The sequence below is a fragment of the Lates calcarifer genome, linkage group LG8 (assembly GCF_001640805.2).
Source record: "Lates calcarifer isolate ASB-BC8 linkage group LG8, TLL_Latcal_v3, whole genome shotgun sequence".
Taxonomy (NCBI): Eukaryota; Metazoa; Chordata; class Actinopteri; family Centropomidae; genus Lates; species Lates calcarifer.
In genome coordinates, this window is record NC_066840.1 from 7,518,597 (window position 1) to 7,530,636 (window position 12,040).

A 12,040-nucleotide genomic window follows, 5' to 3' on the forward strand; every position below is an offset into this window, starting at 1 on the left:
ATACCACCCCAATACATTTTTTGACACCTTGGTCTAAAAATTCTGACAAACCATTCACATGTTGCATTCAGCGATTGAAAATCTGTGTTGAAGCCCTATGTTGTAATTCTCAAAAATGTACTCACAATTCAGCCCATATTTGTTTTTTCTTTGTTTGCTTTTTGCTGCCTGTCTGGCTTTGTTGTTTTTGATTGGAAATGTCCATCAAAAGAAAATGTAAACTACATTTGGAATTATACAAAATGAATGCATTTTCTTGATAAGGAGTAATACTCAGCCAGAGATGGTAAGCCTGTAATGGTTGTAAATGGAGAAAATGTCTTCCAGTAAATGCAGTCTTGAAATAGCCTCAATAAGCTGTTTACCTTACTGAAGATATTTTTTTATGTGAATTCCTTGGATCTGCTTTATCTTGTAAAACTGTGACAGAAGCAGTCTTTATGTTGATATAAAGATGTCACTGCAATCAATAACCTCTTTAAACATATATATGTATACAGCACTCGCAGATGGAAGCAGCATAATTTACATTTCTTTTGCATCTGTGTCTACAGCAGATGTAATGTAAAAGCCAGCAATTTCTTAGTCCTTTGGATGAAAAAGAAGCAAATAAAAAATAAGTTGTGTGAAACGTCAGTCAAATCCTGTCTGTGCTAATGTCTTGAACTCTGCAACAGCTTTCCACTATTGTACTTATTTGGCCGAGGAGACGGGATCTTTGACCCATTCAGAGGATGAAGGCAGAGTGGCAGCATTTCATCGTCATTACGGATGTGACTCACAGTTAGGCACAAATGTCCTCTGAGTAATTCACTTGAAAATTTAAGAAGACACAGTCATACAAATACAGTCAGGCGCAAATATAGTCAGTCGGTTAAAATGTCTCCTCACATCCTGCACACACACAAACACATTAACACTGTGTGAGCCTGACAGTCACACAGAGATAGAAATGCTGTCCAACCCTAATCGCAAAGTGTCAATATTACCCCACCCAGCGAAATTCCAACGTCATGTACACACACAAAACCACACCATCATTAACACAAAATATGGCAGGGGTTTTTAGATGATCTGCCAATGAAGTTACAGCAGCTTCTGTCAGATTTAAATCGAAAAAGGTTTCTGGATTCCTTTACCAAAAACAATCTTAATTACTATAATTAGAAGATAACATTATCAGTTTATCAATGTCACATCCCTTCAAGGGAAACAAAAGCATTAATGAATGTATGGCTGCTAAGTTAGGCAGCACAACTACAGTGACTAAAACTAAAACAACTTCAAGTGTTGTGGTATCTAAACATACAGTGCATCATTGTGTCACCAGAGTCTGAGAGCACTGTGCATTAATAAAAGCACCGGAGGTTCGTAACACGTCTATCAATACAAAGGGGATTTCAGCACTGGTATATTAAAAATTTAAATTTATTAAATCTTCCAGTTGTAATGTCTGTGCTTCTTAAGAGTTTACATTTCACAATATCAGAAATCAATGTATGAGTGTTGTCTGGGCAAGAGAACCAATTAATGTGGGAGTGACAAGCCTTTGTTTTTATTTCGTGGTAGTGATACCCTTTTGTTTACATTTGGCTGACACATCCTGCTTTTAATCTTATAAAACCAATGTGATGTTGATTAAATTCAATACATTTTTCATCTCTCTCAAGTAGTTACACTGGCAATGTTTGCCAAACAACAGCTTTTCTGCAGAAATCAATACTTGTGAAGTACGAACAAAGTTTGTACGTTTTCAGCTAGTACCCACAGCACATCACCACAGAATCTTTCAGACACGCATTGTTGTTATTAGAGGCAGATTTTAAAGCTGTACTTATTGGAAAGATGTTTCATACTATTCCAAGACGCATTGTGATTCTGCTGAATTCTTTTGTTTCGACCATTTCTCTACCATCTTTATTGTCTTAGCAAACCACTGGCAAGGGTGAATAGGGCCACCCTGTAGCAGCTCTGCATTTAAGACTTACAGTGCACACCCAGCTTTATTCAGGAACCAGAGAGAGGGAGATTTGACGTACTGCTTATGGTTGTGCATATTCAGATTAGGGAAGGATGGAAAAATAATCAAGAAGAAAATCCTACCTACAGTGCTGCTTAAGGAAAATGAAGAGCATTGATGCATGAATAGTAGTGTTAAACTGGGTGCATAGCATTGTGCAGATAGGGGCAAATGCTAGGAAACAAATGTAGGCTTATTGGGTGATGTTGGGTGTATTTGACACAGGCTTAACTTAAACACGCACTTTGTCTTGGAGGCATTTTGCTTGAATTGCACAACTACTGGAATATTAATGTGAGGAGAGGTTAAGATGGCATATGCATATTGGGCCTGGGAATAAAGAAAGCACTACATAGACACAAAGACAAATATACAGAGTACAAACTTTGAATGACATCAGTTATCAATCAAAGGGATTATTTAAAATGTGCATCCATACAACAAACCATTCATTCAGATGTGTCCTGAGGCAAGAAAAATATCTACAATTACAAAATGGGCCATCATTTTCCAGGGAAGAAAAATGGCTCCGGGTGTGAGCCAAGCTGTTAGTCCAAACTCACCTGGTGAAGTCTGTCATCTCCATCATGATCATGCACATCTGCTTAGCCAACACAATGATGTCATTGCCGCTGTCATCCCACTTGGATACCTCAGCATCCAGCTTGCTCTTCTCTTCCTGGAAGCTAGCCACCTGTTCTGCAATCTTCGCCTTCTGCTCCTGGGGCAACTGGGCCATGATAGCCTGAAGGAGGAATTATGGAAAGCGTAAAGGGTTAGCACACCAGACCTCAACATACTGTTACTGAGGCCATTTCAGTGTCTCCAGGGCATTTTGTTTTACATCATCCCCTATGGTTTCCATGGATGCACAAGAGTTTTCTTGGCAGGCATGAGCATGAACCACTGTGGTACTACAGTACTATACTGGTGTGTTCCTAGTTTGACTCCTTTCATGTATTCTTGAGATTGTCACACATGCTTAAATGATAACCCTACTCTATGGCCTTATAGGTCCTACCATCGGATGCAATCAAGCACAACAGCTCTACCATATTACTCCCTTCTGAACCTTACAATGTTCAGTTTTTATTAATATATTTTTAAAGATGTTAATTTACCTACATATTTTTAGCTAATAGACACACCTCTAAATGTAATGTAGTCCCGTTTCTCTGAACATATAGTTAAATAAATACCTCTCTGACAGTGCCAATCAAAATGAACATTATTTTCTTATAAAGGCAGAATTAATGGCTGTGCTGTTGTTCTGGATTTAAAGACTTTAGACTTTAAAGATGCACCTGATAAAGGGTCCACTGTGTGCATATTTATTAGGACAGTCAGTTGTTTTTGAATTATTATTCATAGTGCTGGATTAGTCATCAAAATGCAGAAAAAGGAGGTTGGAGATTTTGTCTTAAAACTGAAAAATGCCCACATGAACTGCAATGTCTTCTATATGTCTCTATGAATAACGTATGACATGTATATCGAGGTTAATTGGAGACTTTCATTCTTAAAAAAAATAAATAAATAAATAAAACACGGGTTGAAAATGGTGGTCACAGCTTCTAAGTAATATTATTTGACCTTTCCTGAAAAAATATACATTCATTGAACTCTGTGCTTCTGGCCACTGAAGAAGATCAATATAAGGGCATTTGTTTAGTGGTACTTAATATAATGTGCAAACGTGTTTAGCACCATTTCTATCCATCCTCTTAGGCTGAATGGTTAAAGGGCAGTTTCCAAACAGGCAATCAGACATTCAATGAATGAGCTCGTGAGACCGAAGTGGGCAGACACTTAAGAGCAGGAAATCGAATATCATCGCAAGAGCGTTCATCCCATTACTGGTAAATAGGACTCCCTCTCTAGAGTCACCTAAGCTTCAGTAAAGCTGTGGAGCAAAGTGCAAAGATGGAAAACCCTATCTAACAAAACAGTCTGATAATCTTCAGCGAAACAAAACAAAGAGGAATGGATCACTCCACCATTAGAGATTTTAAGATTAAACCATTACTCTGTATTCTTTAATTCATAAATGCAGTTAGCCTCTAAAGTTCCAGTTAAGTGTGAGCTTAAAATGGACAACAGTTGTCTGTCAAGGGGAGAGATGCAATCACAGACACAATGACAATGCTGGTCTATCAAGCTGACTACTGGGAAAGTATAACCACTCAAGACAAAAAGACAGACAGAGCAGCACTCCAAGCACACAGTGTTTTGAATCACACTTTATTTCACCTCTTCTATGAAGAGAGCAAACAACAGCAAACTTATTATCTGCTGAGAGTCAGGTAGCCTTCTGTGTGCTTGAAACGTCTGACCTGAGCATCCAACATATCATCCACCATCACTAACTCACTGGTTCAGACTAGAACTTGATATCTGAAAAACAGAAGCTGTGGATAATTTAAATAATTCTAAAATACTGGAAAATGTGATATGCAAAAGAAGAATTCATTGCATTCACCCTCTTATGCTACACATGATTCATACAGCCTGAACCCTGTTACAGCATGGATTAGACAGAGGGAAAGAAGACCATCAGTCTGTTACAGCACCAGAGACTGAAGTACACTTCTGCCTAAAGACTTCTTCAGTCTTGAGCTCACTCGACATGCAGGTCTTTGAATTGTGGTTTTTCCAACACAACAAATAAGACCCTATTGTATAAGTTGAAAAAAGAATAACTCCTTATTAATACTGGGGTCACATTTCCTATGTTGTTGCCATGCCTACTGTGCATACTCCATTAACAGTAAGTATGAGGATGTGGTGACATTAATATGAACTGTTACAAAGGACCATAAATAAATCTGCATTGTAACAAATAAAACAATTAGATAAGAGTATGCACTGTTATTTTCTACAACAGTCTTGTATATAAGGCATCAGACTGCTCTTCTGATTATGCAGTATTCTAAAATGTATTTCACTGCACCAAGTGATTACATCTTTCCTCTAATGCATTGTCAAACATGCCGCGTTAAATTAATCAAGTTGGATGGCAATATTCAGTTCAATAACTGAAGCAAATGGCATAAGCTTGTCAATATTTAACCATCCTCAAGTATGCCTCTCTTCTGTGGGGCACTAAAGAATGTGATCTCCTCTATGGGAAATAAGAATCCATGATATATATTTTGCACATATCTCCCATCTCACAAGGTATATGAGGAGATCAGACTCAGGAATGTGTGTAAATACAGCAAGAAGCAATGTACAACTTACCCGTGCACTCTGGCCAGCAATAAGCTGGTCATCCTCGGTTTGCACGCTGGTCCTGCTGCGAACATCAAAGTCCTCAGTCTCAAAGTCAGAGTCGTCTAACTCCTCTGGAGTCTATAACAGGACAACAGAGAAGGAAAAGGGAGCAAAGGAAGGGCAAAGAGGGTGAGACAGATCAAAAGAGACAAAGGTACAGGGCAGGAAGAGGCAACAAGAGAAAGGGCAGAAAAGGAGAATGGGTAAATAAAAAGCAGTTAGTTGTGAGTGGAAACAAAATAATATTGCATACTTCAACCTTTTGAGCACTATTCAATAACAAACCTGCTTACTATCTATGAGAAATGCCTTGGCGCTGCCAGCCAGGGCAGTGTCAGATAAATGTCTTCTTCCCCATAGCTTGGTACAAGAAAGTGTAAACTCTAAATGAATTTGTAAATCAAGTGTAATGTGCTGCCTGTGCATTTTGAGAGGGAAAATGAAGGTACGAGCTGGTATGAAACATATTGGGAGCAAAACGCTTCAGAGTTCCATCTGTCGCTGCTATCTGTTGAAAGGCGGGAGAGGCATGAGTTGTGTTCTTTCAGAGTGTTGCTACTTCATCTCTGATTCTTTACCTCTTTGCTTGCATTGAATGCAAAACAAGCCACGAGCAACTATTTTTTCCATAAATATTAATATTCAAAAGAATTTCTATCTCAACAGGTCATGCTTATGGCAAAATACAATACTGACTGACAGGAAAATGTATTTGTTGGTGATACGGGCACAGGGAAGATGATGTGGACAGATAAAGGTGCATTATCACGCCTGTGCCGCAACTTGTGCTTATCCAGCTGTCTCAATACCTCCCTTCTGTAATGGATTTGGAGCCCTCACATCTAAAAATAGCTGAAGGTCTCTGAACAACCTTACACTGCTTTATGGAATGTAGAGATGCTCTTGTTCTCCAGGGAATAGGAGTATGGTTTCAGATACAAAGCTGTAGTGACTCACAGGCATCTCTTTCAACCCAGACAATGCTGTTCAGTGGGGCAGAGATATCACCTGCTGTGGCCTGTGCAACAGATAACCTGTGAATGTGGGAGGCTCAGAGATGATAGCCCATGCTGAGCACCCCATTGGAAATTACTGTAGAGAAGCAACAACAATACCTGGAATTTAATAAAACAATGGTTTTGACAAGGTAGTCCTGCTGTCACAGTAAATGAAATGTTAATATCATTTTTCATGCTGTGTCAAAATATATGAATCAATATTTAATTTTGTAACGTCCAGTATCTTCAATGTGTGCCTGAGAGCTGAAATGCTCAGTTTCACCTGAGTCACCTCTATAAGGCATATATGACCAGATGGTATCTGAAGGGCGATAGTTAAGAGAAGACAGGGACAGAGTTAAAATTACAGTATCATGACAATGCTAGAAAGTAGGTCTTAGTCTTATCTAGTATTTTTGTCTGCTGCTGTAGATATGGACAGGGCAGCCCAACAGTAAAATCCCCCATTGTTATTCTTTTTGTGACATTCTGCTCATTGCCAGAGTAAAGCAGTTTTTTTTTTCTTTCTCTTTTTTTTTTAAGACAGAGTCGGCAAAATCACCTTGGGCTGTGACGCACTGCACAAATCATAACGTAACGACAGCTGCCCCCTGTATCTCGCTGTCAGCAGCTCCCTGACTTTGAGACGGTTTGATGTCTTGGAGGCATATTCCCTGATGTGGCTGTAGGTGAGGAGAGGGTTCTGTCCACCTGTCAAATATCTGTGGGACATTCAACATACAGTGCCTGTGCACCACTTACAGAGGTTAAAGATGTGTCTATCTTAAGTAGCCCCAACCACACACTTGTCTGTTCTGATTTAAGAGTAGGCCACTGTGCAGCGCATAGATGTGAGGGTTTATAGAAAGATGGCTAGAGAGCCTGTGTTTTTGCGTGTGTGTGGACGTGCCCTCTGGAAACGTTGTGTCATAGCCCTTTCAAGCTGATTTGCAATATTTCATAATTCTTGAGACTTGGGAGGAGAACATTCCTAGTCTCATATGGAAACTGTGCCAGGGAACAACAGTTGAGCCAAGCAACGGGTTCTTCTAGATAGAAAATAATTTTTTTGATACATTTGTCTTATCTCTTTACAAACAACAGCAATTAAGAGTAAGCTTAAGGAAACGGCTGCTGGATGCTGCTGGAAATTCAATAACTATTTCCAGCTGAATAATCACCACAAAACCTGTGATGATTACCTCTTACACCTGATCAAGCAAACCCAGAGGAACTGGATAATTTTTCTTTTTAGATAATGGATGAAGTCTGAGTTGAGTCTCATCACTCTCTCCTGCTCTCAGTTAATGGCAGACTGAATCTGACGGATTAATTATAAATAAGCAAGATTTTTCATAAATCCTTATTTGTGTGTGTTATTTTTAACACACATGCACAACTACACTTATCCACCCACCAGGTAGTGTTCAGCCCGCCCCACAGGCCTAGTGTTAACAGCTTAATCAATCCTGATAACAAGAGTGGAGCTAGGGCAGATAGAAATTGAATGTAGTTCTCAGGCTCGCAGTCCAACTAAAGAATGCTAATTAAAACCTCCATCCTAAATCAATTGCTTATTATAATGCAAATACTGCATAATAGTCCCGCTCTCATTTGGTTTTTGTCTATGTCGGTGCAGCATTATTAATGAGAGCCCAGGCACAGTTTTGGAGCACCACTGTCAACACAAAATGTGCTGTCAAGACTAATGATTCCAATTCAAAAGATTAAAGTGTTGAAAATAATGGAAGATGGCATAATACAACCAACCAGCACATTGTAACTCAATGTAGTAAATACATAATTAGGTACTGTTACATGAGGAGCAGTTTAAACAAATCAACTTACTTCTGAATATAAGAGGAATCAAATTTGGCAGTTTGAAGTAGTTAACTAGTTATGTTGTAAAGTCTTAAGAACTATATCCATTTCTCTTTACAGCTGGAGTGGGTTTTGTTGTCAGCTCATTGTCACTCAATTAGGTAACGCTTCAATGGTACCCAACTACCATCTGTCTCAGTTATAGTTCTACTCAAGCAAAGGCCATTAACCCACAGACAACTAAGGCTGTTGTTACACTAGATTGCAAGTCTGGTCAATTAGGTCGGCTCTTGCCTGAGACAAGTTAATCATTGGCTTCTAGGACCGCACGCATATACAGTTTCTCACATACCATTAAAAACAGCATCTGGTGCACAGACCAATGGCAATATACATATAATTACATTAAAATACAATAACCAAGGACTGTCACACTGCTGTGGATGAGATGACTTCTCTTGAAATGTTTTTAAATTGAACCACATTAAATAAATGCTGCCCAAGGTTAATAAATTTTAATCTTTAAACAGGGTTTGTGTGGCGTTCAGAGGATTGTAGCTTCTTAATATGATCAAAGGCAAACCTTTCTATACATGTGAAAACATCCAGAAACGAAAAAGAGCATTATTTACTACTGACATTTTGAACTTGCTCCATGCAAGACGAAGCAACTTGCGCTGTGTAGATTTAATACAGAATGGGGAAGAGTGTGAGTGTGTGTGTGTGTGTGTGTGTGTGTGTGTGTGTGTATGGTATAGGTATAGAGTATAGGTATAGAGATAGAGATAGAGATAGAGATAGAGAGATAGAGAGAGAGAGAGAGAGAGAGAGAGAGAGAGATATAGCTGTATATGAATACTGATTTTCACACTGCAGTGAGCTTAGTATCAAGTCTTATGTTGCAAAAGTAGGGAAAAAAACATTGCGACTTACTCTGATCATGAGGACAGCCTTGCGAATGTCGCGAATGCCATCATATACCAGACGGGATGCGTCAATAAACTCATTCTCATCCACAGGTTGTGAGGGGTTTGCACTCAAGGCCTCCACTGCAGACTCCACTTGCTCTGTGAACCGTGGCATGACTGAAGCAAGGTGAGATGAAGGGTGGAGAGGATGGAAAAAGAAAAAAAAACATAAATGAAAATCCACTCAAAAAGCTCAGTGAGGGAAGGTACATAAGTAAAGAAAACAGTGTCGAAGACAAACAGTATTCACATATCTTGAGTGAGGCATGGCATGTCTGATATAAGATGAGTATTTGAAAAAAAAATTAATACAGATAAAAAGACATGTTGCATAATACCAACTGACAGCCACCACCTTTGACATAAAACCAAAACAGAGCCAATGGGTTTGTGAAAGCACTAGTACTAAGGTGAAACATGACATTCCTCCAGACACTGCAGGTTATCACAACCTACTTGACATAAACCATCGACACTGTCAGTCTACTGAGGAAATTGCGATTTGCAATTATTATGAATGATCCCCTCAAAGATATGCGTATGGCCCATTTCTGTTCTGTTGGAAAAATTCTTCCTGTGACATTGAAAACAGTTGCCTCTGAATAATTAATTCAAAAATGCAGAGATTACATTTAACTTTGACAGATGGAATTCTGTACTATTGATCTACTTACTCACTGCCTTATATGGTTGCAGGAAAAATATGCAACAAAATGCTGAGGGGAATAGATCCCCAATTTGGCATAACAGAATTTTCCAATAGAGAGTTTCACAAAGCTGTCCCAGCGGCCATGTATTTTGCCCCACTGATGATATAATAACAGCTCCAGGGGGCTCTTCAGCACATCTGCATTAATAGCATTTCAAATTCAGTACTTAGGATTCAGCTGGGTGTTCATGGGAGAGGCATGGATGTCAGGATGCAGATGTGGAGGCAGAGAGCAGCAGAAAAAAGAGGATTTGGTTTTGTGGTTACAGGCCGTTTATAACCTACAGGCCTCTGTATGAAAATGTGAAAATCTGGTCATATTGTGTGAGGGTTATAGTCACAGGGACCTCTTTCCTCCACTTAGTGCTGATGACTCTTTCAAATTATTCTAGAGAGACAAAATGCAGCAACAAATGTGCAGCCAATGAACTCAGGGCTAAAACCAACTTTTAGTAACATTATTTTTCTTAGCAGCAAAATCCTACCATCAAAACAAACACATTATACTGAGATCATGAACAAACATAACATTATGCAAATAAGTGCCGATGTAGAAACCTTGTGATACAATCACTGTGTTGAATATATTTTAATCAGTCATTTATCAAGACAATATTGCAGTTTTTATTCTGTTATTGTGCTGTGAAATATATTCATGCTTTGAATTTGTGTGTGTAATTAGTTTTTTGAAACTATGATTCTTAATGACTATATAATATATACCCACACAGGTTTATAATATTACCATTAAAACGGTAATAAATAAAAGAAAAAAAGAACTGATTTTAAGTAAGACAGACCTAATATATATTTTTATTTCTTTAACAGATGAGAGGGCATGTCTGAGCAGAAACTTTATAATTAAAGACACTCTGTTGAGTTTTAACCAGAATCGCGTTACTTAATTGTTGACTCACAGCAGTCCATGTTTCAAGAGCCTGTTACCTCTCTCAGCCAAGGTAGAAATCCTGCTTGAGCTACAACTACAACTGAACAGTGCCTGCTGTGCAGATTAGTAGTGTCAGTTGAGTTGGAGGTGGTTGGATCTCACAATGTAGCATTCATAATAAATAAGAGAATGGCTGAAAACAGTCCCTACTTCACTAACAAAAAACTGCACTTTCCACTCCAAGTCTGGGTATATCTGAAGGATGTTTGCAATTTAAATGCCACTGACACTCAAACTTGCAATAACACTCAAAATTAAGCTCAAATAGCCTGTTAAGAGTAGACTTCTGAGAAACAATTAAGTGCACATAACTGGGTGTGGCTTTGGCTGAGACAAAAAACACTGTATTGGGCAAAATCTGGACACCTATACCAAGATGTACTAAATAGATGAGTTCATAATTTCAAACATGTTGCATCCATGATGAGCAAACAAGTAGAAAAGCATTCAAGGAGAGCTGTTCACTGTGCCTGCTTCACTGACAAAGACCGAGTAATGAAATGGAAAGAGGGAGGAATGTTTGACCCTCTTTCTCATCACACTGGGCCAAAACATCACTGGAGGGCCTATTGCATCCTGGTTTTATGAGTGAAAGCTACCAATATGGACGCATCAGCTGTTAAACAGAAAGCATAGGTTCTCCCTTTTGAATGTATCCATTAACTGTAACTGTGTATGTGCAGAATCACACATACAATCTGCAATAATTCAATGACCTGAACAACATGTAAATGCAAAGTCTGTGTTTTGGTTCATTACATTATGATGTTTCTGTGGTACCTGTATCAGTGAGGAGCTTAGTAGCCTCCAAGACCTTCTCTGTGTAGACTCCAGGTTCATAATTGTCCATTTCAGAAGTGACCACATGGACAACTCTGGCAGCTCGGCCTCGGATAGCACCAGCGGTGCGATCCAAACCATCAACATCTTTCTCCTGCAGAGCGATGACACACTTATTCACATCCTCCAGGATGTGGTTCTCTGGGGACAAAAAACACAATGCAGTTAGTAGTATATACTTTTTATTAGTTAAACACTTCGCTCAGAACATGCCTCTGGAATGCTGATGTAATAGGTGTGTATTAAGTTTAACTTGGAATGGTATTTTCATTTTTCTCACCCATAACATGCAAGAATAGAACATGTTAAAATCAGTAATAATGACAAAATACACATAGTCAGGGAAGTCTCAGCCTTCATTTTGTATTTACATAAGACTGAAATTAAGAGGACCACTGGGACGCTCAAGTATAGGATGGGGAGGACTGAAGACAAATTCTCAGACTGCGTATTAATGGGGAG

The 12,040-nt window shown here is 38.9% G+C and overlaps 1 protein-coding gene across 1 annotated transcript in view; it reads right to left on the reverse strand.

Moving 5' to 3' along the window:
- The window catches only part of ctnna1 (catenin (cadherin-associated protein), alpha 1), a 78,529-nt gene that overhangs the window by 16,959 nt on the left and 49,530 nt on the right, over positions 1-12,040 (reverse strand). The window contains 4 exon segments of the mRNA XM_051072205.1: positions 2,584-2,765; positions 5,261-5,371; positions 9,046-9,197; positions 11,519-11,719. Coding sequence (XP_050928162.1) covers positions 2,584-2,765; positions 5,261-5,371; positions 9,046-9,197; positions 11,519-11,719 — 646 coding nt within the window.